The 19,376-nt window shown below is 36.8% G+C and overlaps 1 protein-coding gene across 1 annotated transcript in view; it reads right to left on the bottom strand.

Moving 5' to 3' along the window:
• Positions 1-2,644: 2,644 nt before the first annotated feature.
• LOC126480634 (myosin-I heavy chain) overlaps positions 2,645-19,376 on the bottom strand; it is an 804,636-nt gene continuing 787,904 nt past the window's right edge. Inside the window, exons 34-35 of the mRNA XM_050103881.1 lie at positions 13,740-13,943; positions 2,645-7,954 (exon numbers count right to left, since the gene is read on the bottom strand). Coding sequence (XP_049959838.1) covers positions 7,790-7,954; positions 13,740-13,943 — 369 coding nt within the window. The 3' untranslated portion in view covers positions 2,645-7,789. The remainder of the gene's footprint in view (positions 7,955-13,739; positions 13,944-19,376) is intronic.

A 19,376-nucleotide genomic window follows, 5' to 3' on the forward strand; every position in this document is an offset into this window, starting at 1 on the left:
CACGGTAATTGAAAAAAACCTTATACTATATAACAATGAAAAAATAGCCATTTTAACTATCACTACAATGTCTTACTTGTTGTTTTGAGGTGCTGTATAGTACAGAGATACCTTTAAAAATGAATGATTTTGGATAACTTCAAAGTCAATAAAGTAAGGAAATGCCAGTTTTGACAGAGAACGACTGTCCTGTCTGGGATCTCCTCCCTAACCCCTGGAACAGTTTCAACCAGATTTGGCACAGACAGAAACAGCAGGCCTCATGAGTATCAGGGTTTATAGCCTCTTAGCTCCAACAGGAGCGGAGGTACAGAAAAAAATGTTTTTTTTACCAGCCCCAAGCATATAGGCTGCCCTACACAACAAGCATGTTGTGTGGGAACAGTAACCGCCTGCCAAATCAACCTGCTTTGCAGTGTGGCTTACATTTCAGGGACAAGAAACAGTTTTCCAGGTTCGGCGTGTAGGCTGTCGTTCTGCATGACAGGCATGTTGTGTTGTAGTAGTATTGGCTTTTTTCATCTGCAATGCCTGGCAATCTGTACATCATAGGCAAATAAATGATTTTCAAGCCCCTGCTGGACAGCCTGTCCTGTATGACAGGTGTGTTGTGTGAGTAGTATTAGTCTACTTTATTGAACTGTATTGCAGGGACTACACATACTGGTCCACCTGCTTAGCTGGGTGGTAACCTGCTCACCTCCCATGCAAGCGAGTCTAGGTGCGATTCCCAGCCGGGTTGGAGATATTTTCCGCTCGGGGACTGGGTGTTTTGTTGTCCTCCTCCTTATTTCATCCTCATCAGTGGCGCGCAAGTCACCCAATGTGATGTTGAATGAAATAAGACTTGCACTTGGCGGCTGAACTTCCCTGAATATGGGCCTGCTGGCCAACGATGCCACTCACTCATTTCATTTTTTTTACACAAGCTGAGGATTATGGCTGGGGACGGATAGAGAGGGTCAACAGTTTGAGGGGTAGGGGGAAATGGCAGAGGGAGGAGAGGAGAGAGAGAGATGCATGAGGCAGGTGCGAGGTATAGAGGGGTGGTGGACAGATAGAAAAGAAAGAGAGAGAGGCACAGATGGAAAGAGGGACGAGGAGGAGTAAATGGACAGAGAGAGTGGTGGAGGAGATGAAGAGACAGAGGGAGTGGGGAGGAGGGGATACATAGGAGGAGGAAGAGGTGTATTCAATATATGTTTCAAAAGCATCTGTGGGTGATTCCTTGTGGAAAACGCTAGTATATTATAAAAATGGGTGTAGGTGTGTATGTTCCACACCTCTTAAACCACTGGATCAATTAAACTAAACTTTGTACTCATCAACACTTTACTGACTGGAAAGAAGTACTGTAGGTGTAAGAACCACCTGCCTCCCACTGTGATGGGGAGACATAGAAGGTGGACAGAGTGAGAAAGAGGAGATGTGTGCAGTATATGTAACATATACTTACACAGGTGAAGCTGTGGGTAAAAGGCTAGTAACAATTAGATATAGTAAGGAAAGTTCTGGTAGAATGTATACATTTTACTTATAGGAGTGAATAGCAGAGGCAATGAGTTGCTGACAGGTGCACAAAAAGCAAAGAAAACTCTTTGCTAGCTTTTGGAAGAAAACCTTTAATGAGCTAGAGTAAAAATACTTATGGACACATTCATCACACTCGTTGTACAGAGAGAGAGAGAGAGAGAGAGAGAGAGAGAGAGAGGGAGGATGAGAGTGCGTGTGTTCCTACTTCATATTGTTAAAGGATTTCTTCCAAAAGCTAGCTAAGTTGTTGTTTGTGAGGGGTCTCCTTCACTCCTACAGAATTTAATAGCAGTATAAACTGAAATGAACAAGTATAGATTTAAGTGTCAGGAAGTCTTTTCTGAAAGTATTTGTATGGAGTGTGGCCATGTATGGAAGCAAAACACGAACAATAAATAGTTTAGACAAGAAGAGAATAGAAGCTTTCGAAATGAGATGCTACAGAAGAATGCTGAAGATTAGATGGGTAGAGCACATAACTAATGACGAGGTGCTGAACAGAATTGGGGAGAAGAGGAATTTGTGGCACAACCTGACTTGCTCACAAGCAAAGAAAAATACAGAATATCTACTAGAAAAATTAGCATGTGACATTGTGCTACTTGCTATGGTGTAACACATCCCTTGAAACTAAGGTATGGAGTGGCATTTTTACGACATTACTGAAATAATAATCAAAGTATGATAAACACAAAGACACCTTCTGAGGCATCAAAGGATCACCAATTTAGTATTGGAGAGTAAAAATCATAGAGGGAGACCAAGAGATGAAAAGCAGGTTCAGAAGGATGTAGGTTGCATCAGTTACTCGGGGATGAAGAAGCTTGTGGTAGGATAGAGTAACATGGAGAGCTGCACCAAATCAGTCTCTGGACTGAAGACCACAACAACAAACTGATACAATCAGATCTTGAATAACAACCCCATACGTAGTTCTTTCTTGTTGCTGTTGATCATAGTCTTGTTCGGATCAATAAATTGAGCAAAACAAGTAACTTCTATACCATACCCATTTTAGCCAAAAATTTCCCCTAATCTTTACAAAGTGCAGTATACTTCAGTAGGCAATGGAAGGAACCAGAAGCAATGTCTGGAGTCATAAATTCCAATGTTTATATGCACAAATTATTTATTTATAAATACAAATAAAATTGGTATCATAAAACGACCATCATATAAATGTTACAAATTGATCTGATCCAACATTCTTCTTACAGCCACCTACATTTACAAATCACAGACTTAAGCTTGTGCTTCAAGAGAATTGAGGCAAAATAACAATGTCCACGTATGCTCAGATGGCAACAGATAACAGTTCTAAAATAACAAGAACATAGTCATCCTCTCTCACACACAAATGTATTATACACATGTACAAAGCTAAGTGAGTCAATAGTAAAATCTTCAATGTGCAATACATTAAAATTATTACGCATAGTAGCACCTATAGCGTCACCACTCCACACAGAATAGTGTCAGATCTATACATGGTTCGTCAATTTTCCTTTTCTGTTTTAACAAACAAAAATTGTGATTACAGATAGTAATGAAACTGGAGCTATTTTTCTTACAAGCAAAGAAAAATACAGATATCTAGTACAAAAATCAGCATGTGACATTGTGCTACGTGCTATGGTGGTAAAGCATCCCTTGAAACTAAGGTATGGAGTGGCATTTTTACGACATTACTGAAATAATAATTAACGTATGATACACACAAAGATGCAGAGAATCAGTTTCCAGTTCAGTGACTCCATAACCTGTGTTCAACAATCGTGGTACTATCATTTTCTAAATAATTATACAATTACAATCCCATGGAATGCTATGTAAGAAATATTTGTAGCTATGAGTAGAAATAAATATAAAATATATTTTCTACCACTCAAAGAAAATGAACTGAGATAAGGATTTCCAGGGTGTGACAGTTTTCCAAGCCTACAACCATTACGTGCTTTTTTCAGAAATGACAGTTTTTACAAGAGATGCAGAAAATTTGTACCTGTTTGTTTTACTGTTATGATATAAAAATAGCTAATCTAAGAAGTCTTATCTGCAGGTTGTGTGTGTAAGAAATTCATCTTATTCATCTTGCACATGGTATGTAACTAGAAATGTCAAAAAGCTATCATGTGCTACTGTTGATTGGTACCTTGCTAATAAAGTAAAATGATATGAAAGGCACTTCATATAATTTTAACTGTTCCAGTTGATTTCCTTGATAAAAAAGAATACATTTCTCTGCATATTTTAAATCCTGAAAATAAAGTATGTTTTCACTGTATATGGAACTTGATTGTGTATGCAGCTCAAAGTGAATTGAAGGAAAAGCTCAACAGCAAAATGAATCAATAAGACACATGATTAATGAAAGAAAGATGAGAAATAATGCGTCAACAAAGTTGATCAAGACAGGAAAGTGTTCTCAATTCTCATGCATATTTGGGCACCTCCAGTAAAAGAATGTAAAGTTTACTAGATTGGTCAAGGATGTCAAAGAGTAGAATGTTACTCAATTATGAACTGTTCCATTTATTTTGTAATTTTACGGAGCCTTAAAAAAAAAAAAAAAAAAAAAAAAAAAAAAAAAAAAAAAAAAAAAAAAAAAACTTGAGTACATGGAAGGAAAGCAGGTGCCAGAGAGGACATATTTTGCTGCAAATTTTCAGTCTAACATTTAAACTACAGCTACATATCAAAATAAAATACCAAGGGGGACTGGGGAAGCAAATGAGATTTGTGTAAAATACAGTTGCTGGGGAAATTGGGTAACTGCCTTACTGGCCTGTGATTTTTACATTCAGTTTCATCCAACAAGCTGTAGGGTAGAAACAGTCAAGAGGCAAGCAGAGTATTTTATTTACGTAATGGACGTGTAATATATGAATTGAATGGATTTTTAAATTTTTTTTTGCAGACTTTGATGATGTCTCGTACAACAGTTGTTGATATCATCAAAGGTTTGGTACGTTCTCTGATGTGCACGTCCACACATCTTCAAAATAAAATTAAAATGGAGATTGAAATTTAACATCCTGTCGATGATGAGCTAATTAGAGATGGATTATAAGCCTGAATTGAGAAAGGAATTGTACCCCAGTCCTCCCAGTACCTTAAACAATGTACAGTTTTATTTGGCAACAAACACAGTATACTTGAAGAAAACCTAATTAAAAAAGTCTGAAATGATTTTTAAAACAGAATAGCAGAATTTCACTGAAAGGAATTTTCACTGTAAAATTTGATAGCTGAACCTAAAAATAATTGTTCTGATAATTACAACTTTGTTCTCAGTCGAAAAAAAGGGTGTATGTTGTAAAAGGAAGAAGAAATAAAGTGATAGTGGGGACAAAGGAGTGGGGGGGGGGGGGGGGGGGGGCAGGGCGGCAGAAGAGCGATACTGTATACTGATTTTGCAATACTATAGGAGCTCCACAATCAAAAATGGAATATGAACAATTGATAGTTAGTTATTCTTTAGCTCTTCAAGCTGATCCACATAATCTGTAATAATTTCACCCTAGAAAATTTTATGAAATGCGCTGGTTAACCCGTAATTAACAAGCGAGTATGCTACCTCAGCCATACTATGTTTGTTACTTCCTCATGCATCTAAATTACAAACCAAATTATATTTACATAAAAATATGAACTACATATTGTTGTAGCAAAAGCACATGACAAATAATTTTGTTTTAAATTTAAGAACAAGGATTAAGGAAGAGGAAGAAAAATGCATCATTGTTGTAGTTACATGAAACAGACTGATATTCTAATAATTGAGTACTTGATCTCCGTTAATTATTCACAAACTAAAAACCAGTCAGATGCCCACAATCTTTATTGTTCCTATTTTATCTGGATTTTCAAGAAGCAAATAAACAGTGAGGAAATTCAACCACAAAATTTGATAAAGACAGGAAGGTGGAGACAGCATTAGACAAGCTGAAGAATTTGTAACAGTGAAAGCAATAATAAATTTAAGGCACAGTTCAAGAACATTTTTCATGGCAATTTAGGCGTGTCTCCATAACTGAACTGGTAAAACTGTTCTCGCAATGAAGAAAATCGTTATTGTAATTTACCATATCAGTGCTTCAAACAGTCCTGTAATTTGTACTGTCAATGTACCTATAGTTTTCCCCCTGTGTAAAAATTGTGAAAGATCAGTTCACAAAATTAATACTGATTTGTGCATAATTTCCAACACACAGTTATAAGGCCAAACTTTCAGATGTGACTTAATTGTCTCACAAGATGTAACCTTAAACTCTATTACAAACACTAAAGATGTACAAGAACTGTATAGGAGCACTGATGAAATACATTACAAGTAGTTAAATAAACTTATCATTTTAAGTCTACATACTGCAGCAATAAAACACAACATTGGTCCATGTTTACTGAAAGACTGGAAGGCAAGTACTAATGATTGTTGATTTCAAATGTGATCCACATCCTTATATAAAACTTGATCAGCTAACCAGTCTCTTTCAATGATCTTCCACAGATTGTGGAAATGAATGAGGATACAGTACACTAATGTCAATAAGTGTCTAACAGAAAATGAAAGTTACAATATCACCACTAGTCCTTTAAAACAAGTTAAACAATATGTCTTGCCTTTGTTTAGTTACTATCAGTACACTGTACTGTACTCAACTAAATATAAAAGAAAAAATGTTGTCATGAATAACACACTTTATAAAATTTTACATCTACTGATAAGAAAGTATTTAAAAATAAATACTTAAGCTAGGGATGCACAATATATTAACTTTTTTCTTACCATGTACAGCATGTAAGGACTAGACTAGCACATTTATGCAGTTATATGCTGATGAAACTTCCCATCTTCCCATGGACACAGTCAATGAATCATACATTATAGGAGTGTTAATCCAATTATATCTGAGCTTGTACCTTCATATTAAAATAATAACACTAATAATACTGTTACATAATTTTAATGTTACTGTACAGTCGTCCCCATTGGGCCACATATTCAGTCTTCACCAAGAACATTATAAAATATTACATTTTCAATAGGAATTAATTGTTTAATGCCTCAGAACAACATAATTATATCCGCTCCTTTAAAATCAAGTTTATGACATTTCAATATATTGAAAAAGAGTCTGAATACATGATAGTGTGATTATTAATTTCATATTGTACACTTCAGAACCATTGGTATTAGCTATACTGTATGTAAATGGTACACACTGAAGTTTTCTCAGGTATGTGAAGATTTAAAATATTCATTCATAAGGACCATCCAGCTATTTACATATTCTGCAACTATACAAATAATTTATAACAGGGTTGTCTAGTACGCACTAAACTCAAATACAACATAAAAACAAAACTTGTTATAAATTCTCATTTGTTAGGACTTTGTACATTTGTCACCTTGTCAGAGCTATATACATTCCTGCAACACTTCACAATATGAATGTTATGTTATTACAAAATATCACTTCCAGATAAAGCTTGGGAGCTATTATCTCAAAGTCCAAAGAACACTTGTCAGCAACAGAACTTCCATGTAATTAAAAGAAATACTGAAATTAACTTAGCACCTATTCTCAGTTTAAGTATTGCGATAGTATGGTGTGTAATACATGGATAGTTTATGGAACACACAAAAATTAATGTCATTAAAGGGACAAAGGTTTAAAGTAATTACACAAGTCTTCTTTTCTCCTTTGCAGTAAGGAATTCAACTGCTGCCAATACTGATAAACAATTATTGTATTCTATTTGCACTTCATTGTTGCTTGATATATATTATCTTTTCAGTACACATTGTAGAGCTTGAAAACTTTATTTGATTTTAGTAACCAATTTTCATTGTGAAAACAAACTGTGAGAAGACAGTCAGAAGAGTATGATGCACAGTACTTCTGAGTGCACCATCTACTGATCTCACAACAATAAAAAGCCAAATATGAAAACAGTTTGATTTTGTATATGCAGCACATCAAAAGGTAATAAAATTACGTGTCAGTTCACTTACAAAAATAATAAATTACTACAAATTTAAACAACATAAAAACAACAGCTTTGTTGAAAACAGCATTGCAGACTGTTCTTGGAATGCTCAGTAGATGAAAAGAAGAAAAGGAATAAAGCAAACATGGAATAACTCAGCAGAACATCAGTACTGACAGGGCACATTATGGAATTTCTAGCATTTATTTATTTGCAGCCATTATCTGGCTGTGAAGTGCATGTTATACTTCTTGTTGACATACTACGAAACAACAGCATCTATACTGGGGACAGATTTATGTAGAATGCTGACAGGCCGGCTTGAGACTCTTGATTTGCGGTTAACATTTTCACCACGTAGTTGAACCTCCTGTGGAGAATGCAAGACCTCAGTGTACTCCCGTATGAGATTTGCTATTTGGAATGCCTGAAAGCAAAAAAGAAACAATGTATGATAATTGATGAATGAATATTCTCAAGGTTAAAAGACTCAAACTGTTTGAAATATTATGTTTATTGAATTGAATAACTGGATGCGCTGAGGAGAGATACAGATGCAAAGATATGTACAATGTGCAACACAATTTAAGGGCCACTTTTTTGAAACCCCGTAATCGTGTGCAGCGCCACCGTGGATGTGTGAAACGATGTGAAGGTCATCACACCCTGTCTCACCCACATTTCGCCCCTGAAATCATGCAGTTTAATTATGGGTGGCCAAGGATAACATTTCAGACACACCAACACTCAGAAACGATGCAAAAAGGCCTCAAGAGGTGGCATAAAAGGTGTCAATGAAATCACCCCTTCCCTTGGGACATTGATTTCCACACATTTTGCAGTCAAAATGATAGTTCACAATGTGTTGACCAACAGGATGATGATCTTGACAGCGTGCGATTTTCCCTCCCAGTCAATTCATTGCTTTTTTAAGGAAATTGTGGGCTGCAGCCCTACTGAACATGATCCGACCTGCTTGGATTGCAGCATGACCACAATTTTTGCTCTCGTGTGCAGACTGGAACCACTAGGGACTGTTCAAAATCATTTGACAAAATCTGAATGTGATCCAAAACAGCAAAAGGTGTTTATGGTTTCTCAGCACTCCTTTAGCTTGATCAGAGAGACACACAATATTGACATGTGTGCACAAAACAGCAAAGTGTCACTGTAGGACCATCAGTTTGTCAACACTCTCAGTACCAACCACCTATATTTGCTGAGCACTTAGAAATGTACATGTACAGAGTGATGCTCTGCTGCTGCTCTAGCACCTGGGGGCATACAACCCATTCGACATGGCTTAGATTCCGCATGTCCATAAGCAGACGCAAGCGCAACAGCAACTTGAATAGGTGTTGAAGTCTCTGTGAGGTACATTTGTAAAGTGCTCAACAAAGATGTGTGGATGGTTCTGAGAGGGACCATTTGCTGTTTTATTCACACGTGTCAGTGTTGCAGGCCTCTGCTGTTGTACCACAGGTGGGTGTGAAACAGGAGGACTGAAAAAGCACGAACAACCTGTATTGCTTCAGATCACATTCAGAGATTATCAAATGGTTTTGAATGATCACTAGTGGTTCCACCATGTATACCAGAGCAAAGACAGAACCTCAAAGGTGTCAGATCATGTTCAGTGGGGCTGCAGCCCCACAGTGTCCCTAGAGAAGGGTTGAATCATCCAGGGGTTGTTAGCAGAGTTGAATATTGTCAAGAACATTTTGGTGCTGCTCATCGCACTGTGAGCTGTTGTTTTTGATCACAGAATCTGTGGGAATGAATGCCCCAAGGGAGGAGTAGTTTCATTGTCACCCTTTATGCCATCTTCTGAAGTAATTTCATGTTGATTCTGAGTGATGGTTTGTTTGAAAGATTTTCCTTAGCATAATAAAACCACTTGATTTCAGCACTGTACGTTGCAGTTCTGAGGTCCATCGCAGAGACTTCAGAAGAAGGGGTGAAATGTATGATGGGGTTAATGATCTTCCCATCATATGACATGTCCACAGTGGCACTGAGCAGAACTGAGGAGCTAATATGACATCATTAGCTGACCTTACACCTCACATGAACTCTTTAACTTGGCCTTTTTTTTTCACAAGTGTTGACACCTTGCTGTCTGAAGCATCACCAACCAAGTCTCAGAGCACAATGCTTTTGCACCATTACAGAGGAAGGTTGCAGGCACCTTTAAGCCAAGTTTCAAACTTCTACATTGCAATGGGAGACAATTGTAGGGTTAAAAAAAAAGAGAGCCTTTAATTGTATTGCACAGTGTAGTATGCAGGTGATGAAACAAAATAATTTTTTTTCTGTCACTCACAAAAACAGAAATTTATAGCTATGGTGCAGCATACAGTGTGTCCCACACAAAATTGGTATGCCTCACCTTCCGGTTAATCATCCCTAGTTGAATTGCTTGTGAAGTGGCAATACAGTCTTAAAAGTTGGATACACTGCACTTTATTGTAAAGTTTAGCGCAATTGTTGAATTGTACAGAAATGGGGCAGTTTGCATTAGAACAGTGTACTGATATTGTGGAGTGTTACATAAAGACAGGCTCTAGTCAAGGAATGTAAAGAAGTCTTTCAAGCGAAGTGTGCTGGTGGTAATCTCCCCTCAATCAGCACTATTCAAGATCAGTACAAGAAATAGAGGGCTGTAGGATCCATTCAGAATCTGCAGAGGAATACACAACTGACAGTGAGAACCACTGAAACTCTAGATAGAATTCACATGGACATTATATGATATGTACCTGCAAGTTGGTAAAGAGGTTATCACAGCAGGTTGGCGTACCTCGTACACTGTGCCATTGTGTACTAAAAGATATAAAATTAAAAGCCTATCATGCGAGAGTGGCGCAAGAATTGAAATGTGGGGATCAAGAAACAAGAGTTAATTATTGTAACTGGTTATTAACAGCAATTGTTAATGGTTACTTGGACCCCTTCCTTTACTTCATCTCAGATGAGGTCTAGTGGTGTCATTTGTCTGGTTACATAAACTCTCAGATTTGCAAATACTGGTCGCAGGACAACCCACATATTCTGAATGAAGAATCTCTCTGTTCAGAGAAGATAGATGTTTGGTGTGTATTGTCCGGCATGCACATTATTCACCCCACATTTTTCAATTACACCTTAAACAGTGCCAGATATCTAGAGATCTTTGACTCTTTCTGTGCACAATTAAGAGATGCAGGAAAGCTGTACGCAATCTTCCAACAAGGTGGAGCAATCGTTCACACATCCAAGCTAAGTATGGCCCACATCACCAATGTGTTCCCTGAAGGCAGACTTGTCAGTAGAGGCCTCTGGCTCACAAAGTCCCCAGACTTAACATCATGTAATTTTTATTTATGGAGCACACTAAAAAGCAAAGTGTATGCTGACAATCATCACACAACAGACGATCTTAAACAGAACACTACTACAGAAATTAAGAACATTGCACCTGCAGAATCACAGTGTGTTGCTGGTAATATCATCACATGAAGTCAGCAATGTTTAGATGTCCATTGCTACCATTTCCACCATCTCCTATAAATTGGTAACTACATGTTTTTAATGGTCCTATTATCTATTCTTTTTTATAAATGTGCATGTGGTGCATTTACTATCTGTTCTTTATGTTCTGGTTCTAGTTTCGCATTAATTAATTAATTAAAAATAGGTTAGGGAAACATTTGATGCACCTTTGAATGATGCTCAAAATCACATACAGAAAACTGAAAATGCTCACTCTCTTTCTGATACCTGAAGGATTCTCTATTGAAAATTTCTGAGACTGAAAAATTTTTGGAATTTTTTTACACCTTCGGCCAAATATGATAACAATATGCCACCAAGGCCACACAACATCACATTGCACAGTCTACCTAACCCACCAGACAAATATTACCTACCACTCTTTAAAATTCTAGGACTCTTAAGACAAAAATGGAACTTCTAAATTTTCAATTGACACCTCAGCTGCTGTACATGATTTTCAGCATCATTCAAAGGCATATCAAATGAACCTCCAATCTACTTCATTTCTTACTTTAAGCCAAATCTTTTACTAAACACTCATCCACTTTTCCATTGTTTTTAATTTCAAAATTTTGTTAGAAAGCAAGATTTTTTAGATACATCATTTGCTTTCCTAGTGTCTTCTGCTCTAGAACGTCCTGAATTTAGTTCTTGATTTGATGGAAGTATTTTTGACAGTTAAATATCCCACCTTTCCAAATTTTTATGTACAGAGTTGCTAGGCCTTGAAGAGAGGAATTTTTTACACTTCATTTACATAGCTAACAGTAGCTGTTTGTGAAATATGTCAATTTTCCCTCAAATCACCAATATGTTTTTCTTATTTACCCTGATTAATTTCAAGAAATTTAATATGTTTTTGCAAAACCAGGCCTCACATTGGTCAGTTCAATACCCCATTTGTCAATTTTCCACTTTTTTTTTGGCTATGAAAATCTGGAAAAGAACTCATTGTGTAATTTACGAGGAGTCTTGTTTTTGCTCTGCTCAAATATTTGATAAAAAGCTCCAGTCTGTTTACTACGTAAACAATTTTGGTTAGTGAACTCTAAGCTTATCACATCACATAGATTGCCAAACTAGCTCATGAGAATGCAGCCAAATAAAATCATCAAATACAGTTGATATTTTGACAGGCACTCATTCTAAAGACATGAAATGCATCATGACCAATAGCTAGATATGATGGTTAAAGTTTTCATACTAGTTTTCTGGTGTATCTACTGGGATAGTATTCACAGGTAACCTATGAGTCTATGGAGATTAAATTAACACCTGAAGCAAAAGAGAGTGTGAATAAGCATCACTCTTTCCTCAGAATATTAGTGTTTACTATGACTGTCATTTTAGTAGAAGCTATCCCCTTTTGGCTAATGTCCTAAGTGACTGCAATATCTCGTTGCATTCACATATGTACTGTTATACTGACTGCAATGGTGGAATCTTGCCAACTGTGGGTTTGATTTACCCAACACAAGTCAGTCATGCTGCAGTTCTTGTTTGGAGAATGACTGGGGAGTTGCTTGTCAAAATATTAGCTGTATTTTATAATATTCACCAACAGCATTGCTGTGAGCTATTGCATTGATTTTGTACATTTTTTGTAATTATATTTTCACTCAAAGGTTGCTTAATATAGTCACTACTTTTGTTGTACTCCACTGTAAGAGATGAGAGCCCACATTCACCAGCTGGAAATATCTGATGCACTGAGGAACATAAGAGCCCAAAACACAGGGACAATGTTTTGAGAAAAAATAGATGTTTGCAGAAAACAGGTCTGTATTGTTTTTCAACCAAGTCTCAACATCCTATATTTCCTATGAAAAAAATAATGTGCCCACTTTATGTTTATTTAGGACCATATTCATTATTTATGTTAATTCACAAAAATTTGTATATAGGCTAATGACAATGGTGTCTTTTGACAGTTGTAAACTCTATAATTAATGCAAAACTAGAACCAGAACATAAAAAACAGATAGTAAATGCGCCACATGCACATTTATGGCCTATTTAAAGACTTCATGGTCTTCAACATTATCATTTTAGTTATGCACATTCTGTGGCTTGAGGTTCAGATAAAACTGCTTATAAACATATAAAACTGCTGATAAACATCCGATTATGAACTATTACTACTACATACATGATGTAGACATTAAATTATGTTGTCAAGCCTTGATAACAATTGAGCAGCATAGACCACCAAAATTATGTTTTGTGCTTTGGGCCCATATGGAAATGAATATCTGAGAAATTGGTGAGACAGCTTTTAATGAATGTTCATATGTGCACTATAGGGCTGCAGATATAGATCCTATAGGCACAAGCTAAGTTGATACTCAGCACAGTGGTTGTGAGAGTGACTGTAAAGGCATTCTCATTTATAAATGCTCCCATCAGTCACTGTGCCGAGTGTGAACTTAGTCGGCACATATTTTAAAGCTTGTTCACAGTAAGATCAACAAATGTCAGAAGCATGCATACAAGCTGCAATCTAAAAATTGATGACAGTGCATTTGGAACTTTATGGTTTTCAGCACCTCATATGTTCTCGGTTTCTTTTTGAATCCTTCATACAGACTGCAGAGAGAATAAAATATTTCATGTTTCCTTGTTTCCTTTGAATCCTTAATATAGGTTGTAGAGAGAATAAAAATTTCATTGTAACTAACCTGAGATGTAGTGAGGATGATCTTGCTTTGTTTCTTCTCACTTCCTGTGATTATCATAAGGCAATTGAGAGCTGGGCTGTAACTAAGTATGCTGTCATATTCGTATGTGCAGAGAGCATTGCGAGACCGGTGCTCCAAAAGATGTAATCCTACTTGATCAACAGCAAGCCATAGTACACGGGGCCAGTTAGAAGTGAAAGATTGCTGAAATACACAAAGAAAACACAAATTTGCAGTATTAATGTTTGAAAAAACAAAATAAGTATGCTGTTTATCAAGTAAGGTGGTTATAAATTCTAGAATATTTGGATCTCTTTTTAGTAATTTTGTTGCCAATTTTTTTTTCATCTGGATAGCAGTTCACTGCCCATGTACACAAATCTTAGGCCTTCCTGGTCATTTGGTTGGTGATTAGTTCTGCAGGCATGACATTCTTGGCCACTACATTTACTTCGATTGTGTGAACAGAACATTTTATTAAATTTAAATACAGATTATTCAGATTCTATAAATATTTCACATCTTTGTGCACACTAAGATCAGTTAGGATGAGCATAATACAAGGTCACATATCAACTGTTAAAGAATGAAGAGCAGTAACTCTGAATATTCCCTGGACTAAAAAAATTTAAAAAATGAAAACCTTCCGCATGGAGGAAAACATTACATTAAGAAATTAGCAAGTGGGATGAGGCAGTTGAAAATAAGTTCAGAAAGACAATAGAATAATGGCTGAAAGAAAGAGCTTTCTCCACAGTTGATGGGATCTATTAAGTGGAAAAAAATAAAAATAAAAAAATAAATAAGTAAAAAATAAAAATAAAACACCACCACAGCAGCTTCTGCACTTATTATGTTGGACAGTATGTGTATAGCAAATATTAAGAGTATAACAAACATTTGTACCAGTTGTTTAAATATTTTTCTTTCCTAATGACTGGATATGCACTACTCTGCTCAAGGTTAGATTCCAGAGGAATTTACATAGGATTGCAAATCTGTAGTAATCATAAATGAAGAAACAATGCAATATGATTTAAATTCATCATGGTAGATGGAAGGCAGCCTTCCAAGGCTGAAGGAAGGGAGAAAAAATGAAAATACAACTGGATTAATACAAAAAGAGATGGAAATGAAAGACAATGCATTTACATTGAATCAGCCATGTGAATGCAATGTAAGAGAAAGCCAAGTTTTGAGAGAAATGAAGAAGCTTGAGCAGCAAATGCTCATTGGTTTTTCCAACTATCAAGTGATGTGAAAAATTTAAAAGGACATTTTCATGACACTGTAATTATAATTCAATATTTAGGAAGGTATAGAAACCAAAAGAAATGAGGACAAAAGTGCTTTTAAAACACTGTAATTGCAGAGAACCACAGCTTCTAGGGGCTAAGCATATATGCTAGAGTTTAACTCTCAGTGTTAAGGCCACTAGAAATAGAATGCCATCTCAGTTGGATAGGGATGATGAAGGAAATCTGCATGGCCTTTAGAAGAAATCATACAGGCAAACCACTGATGATCTATATTGAAATGGCTACGGGAATTTCAATACTGTGCTCCATGACACAAGTCCAGTGTCTTAGTCATTATATCCTATCTTGCTTGGCAAGAAGGAGCCAAAAGGAAAATGTGATATAAATGGAAGGTCTTCCTGGAAGCAACTAGCATGATTGTGCCAGCTCATATTACCATTACGTCAACAAAAGTTTGAAGAATCAGAAATGAACATAGCATTGACCTCGGTATTTAACCTTTTGGCTGCTGCAGCTAGATGCCGAGTGCACTCTTGAGGTTACCTAAGCCGTTTACCTGCACTAATAGCCACCTCCGTGGACTGCTGTCTTTGCCTGAGCTCTCTGCTCAGCCAACCTCACCCTGTGCTGAGTATTTTCAGAGCCAGGACGGTCGCGAATGTCTGGCAGTTCGAGTGTGATTACTGGCGTTACAAATATACACAGTGTACCTGGATGCTTATTCAATAACTTTGAATCTGGAGGTGAATTGCTCGACAGGCATAATGTACACTGAAACTGCTTTGCTGCTAACATGTAACTCCCCATCAAGGGCTTTCTTTCATTTGCAATTAGTTCTTGCGAATCATCATAAGATCTCTGTTTACATCTGAGTTTTATTTGACATATTGATACTTAATCATCAGGTTTTAGCATGTAACTTATGATGTAATCTTTGGAGAATCCGTAACAACCATGGCTGATGTTTGTCTGCACTAGCGTAATAATTTCTCTGCAAACAACTTCCAAGGCAAGCCTCTGGATGCAGAGACACACTTTCAAAGCTAATCACTATATTTTGAGCTCATTAACCCAATAACTTATCCTCAGAGACACTTAAAAACCAAAAAGTCAATGATTCTGAATTCTTTTTAAATGAGAAGCAATTTTTATTATACAGTAGAAATAAATTATGATTTTGTTTAAGAATTTGATAAGGGATAAGGAAATACTAAAGATTCTATATTGCCTAATTAAATGTCACCTTTCATTCTCCTAATGACCTTTTGTGCTTCAGAAATGGTCGAGTTCAAGCGCGTGCAACTGACCATTGTCCAATGAAGTTAACCTTCATTTTTATATGTATGTCTCACTAAAACTCAAAAATGGCTTTACCGAATCAGATGGTTTATTTCTTGTGTTTGTAATTGTTAAGGCAAGGTTTGTATGGAAGAAAAGTTTTGAAAAGTTGCCTAGACAATCGAAAAATTTTGGACATACTGAAAGAGATTTTTTTAATATGATTTATTCACGATTGAAACAATCGATATGAGTAATTCTTTTTTTTTTGTTTGTTCATTATGGTCTTGGACTTCAAGCATCTAGTCTGTGTTTGTCAGTACAGAGTGGATGTTTCACATGTTTGACAAAAGGTGTTTGTCAGCAAAGTAATTCATCTGGAGAGGCTTTTCAAGCTCAGATAATTCTGTGTTTTTATTTATTTACTTTTATTTTTATTTCTTTCCTCTCTTTTTTTTCCACTATTATATCACCCATCTGTATTTCTCATCCGGGCTTTGGACCGGTATTTTTTTTTTTAATTTTTGTACTTATTTTTAATTTTTAAATAATTTTTTCAGAAGTAAGGGCTTAATATCATCTTCCAGATGTAGCAACTTCGCTAAATGTTCTTTATGTGTATGTTTCAAAACACAGTACAACACACAAGGATACGTTGCCTGTTTCGCATTCACATTTCATTTCTCGGCACACAATCTGTATCGAGCAGGCTGCACATCTATGTCATAGTCTGTGTTTCTTGGACTGGTCATTTGGAATGATGTTTGGAACATGCCTTCCAGTAAAGTGCAGAGGATTCTCATCATCAGAGTGTCTTCCTTTCCTATCTCTTCTCCATTTTGGTAGCAAATTTTTCCACAAGTTCTCATACCAGGCATAAATGAAAATCTGCTAATTGTATTTTTCTCCCTGTCCCCGATCTGTGAAGAGTGTGAGGATTCAAAACACAAAGGTCCACAACATGAAAAAAAAACTTTTTGTACCATTTAACAGATTTATGCACAGGTCCAACTGAGATTAATAACATGTCAGAGCAGTCTACTACACCCATACTTGCATTGTAGTTGACAACGCATTGCGGCTTCATTACTTTCTCGCCAGTCTTCCTGTTTGTCTTTCTCATGTCACGCATTTTTATGGTGTTACAGGTAGTCAACATCAACACTTCTCTCTTGTCACGTCATTTGATGGCAAGTACTAGATCAGTTGACATGAAGTCACCTTTCCTTGTTTCAATTTCTTTTGTAGCTTCGGCAAATTGTGGCTGTTGCTCTGCACAGTACCGCATGCTGGTGTTCTATGGTCGTCAAGCCAGAAGAACAAGACTGGACTTGTATATCAATTGTCAACACACAGGGTATGTCCACATTCACAGTATGGTTTGATTAGTGTTGCCACTATATTGTCAGATTTCGCCAAATTATGGACTTCAATTTCTGTTGTTTGCCTGTGTATACAATGAAATCCAAGATGTATCCAGTTTTACAGCAGTACAACACAAATGTTTTGATTCCAAATATACTTCATTTTGGAGGAATGAATTGTTTAAAAGATAAGCGACCTTAGAGCAATAATAGGTGTTTATCAATACAGAACTTTTTGTATGGATTAAACAGACTGTGGAATGCCATACGAACTGTATCAATTATTTTCCTAATTTCAAACAAACTGTCATCTCCACGATTAGCAGAGTTGTCACTAAAATGTATCATTCTCAAAAGTAACATAAAATGATCACAGGACATAACTTTGCCAAAAATTGGAGTGCTCAGAAATACATCTCTGAACCAAATTCCCTTATTCTCAACTTTTTAACAGGGGCCACGAGAAGCCAAATACCAGTGAAGTAATACAGTTCTTTTGTTTCAAGCACTATAAATTTCATCAGACTTTCCGATTGAAACAGCATGAAAAAGGATAGAATACTTGAATCAGGTGCTAGTTGGCAACTATGTCTTGAAGGTGAGCCATCAAATGCATGCAGTGCTGGGCTGAAATCACACTTTTGCCAATCATATTTGTCACTAAGGCGTGGCCTTTTATGGATTGTTTCATCTTCACTTTCAGACACAGAAGAAGAGCTAGCGTTGTGAGTTCTACTGGTAAAGTACATGGATGGGTATTAATACGAGACTCTTCTGAAGAATCATCATCATCACTACAGTCACTGAAGAGGCCTCGCTCACTGTCACTCGTGGCGAGTATCTCCAGCATCTCTTCATCAGTGCAACCACACTGATGTGCTATTGTTTGTGGAACTCAAAAGTGATAGCACTCTAAAAACTCTGATGAATAGGCAGAAAGCTAAACGACACCAGAGAAGCAGAATGCAGATGATCACATGAACCAGCTAGTATGAATGTTGAACAGCAGCTGATTGGCTATAGATGTCTGCAGGACCACAGGTAGTGGAACCGGCTGATGGTAAACGCCATCATTAGGACTCAGGTACTGGCGAGGCTGCAAGGGTAAAACTGTCCACAGCGCCCACAGGAAATACCACTGCAGCGGTTAATGACATCCGCAGCCCATATGGAAAAGTAAAGTGCAGCAGGATTTCACGACTGCAGTGCTCAAAGAGTTAAATGTCCAATATAGATAGCCCAATTGTATTAACCTGGGCAGAAGAACGATGGTATCTGTTTGCTATGTGCTGTACTCAGGTATCTGTGCAATATGTCAAGGCACATCATATAGTAATATTGACACATGACACTGTCTCTTAACTTTAAGCATGGATTAATTAATATAAAGATGCAAATATTTTCTTCACATGCCTAGACCATATCTGACCATACTCAGTACAGGATATGTGGATAGGTCATATTTATTTATTTATTTATTTTTTGTCTGCTGTTGAGCTATCCTTTATGTTGTACTGCATCTTCGCAGACTTGCACCTACACTATGTAATCAAAAGTATCCGGACACCCCCAAAAACATACATTTTTCGTATTAGGTGCATTGTGCTGCTACCTACTGCCAGATACTGCATATCAGTGACCTCAGTAGTCATAGACATCATGAGAGAGCAGAATGGGGTGCTCCATGGAACTCACAGACTTTGAACGTGATAAGGTGATTGGGTGTCACTTGTGTC

Source organism: Schistocerca serialis, chromosome 1, assembly GCF_023864345.2.
Source record: "Schistocerca serialis cubense isolate TAMUIC-IGC-003099 chromosome 1, iqSchSeri2.2, whole genome shotgun sequence".
NCBI classification, from domain to species: domain Eukaryota; kingdom Metazoa; phylum Arthropoda; class Insecta; order Orthoptera; family Acrididae; genus Schistocerca; species Schistocerca serialis.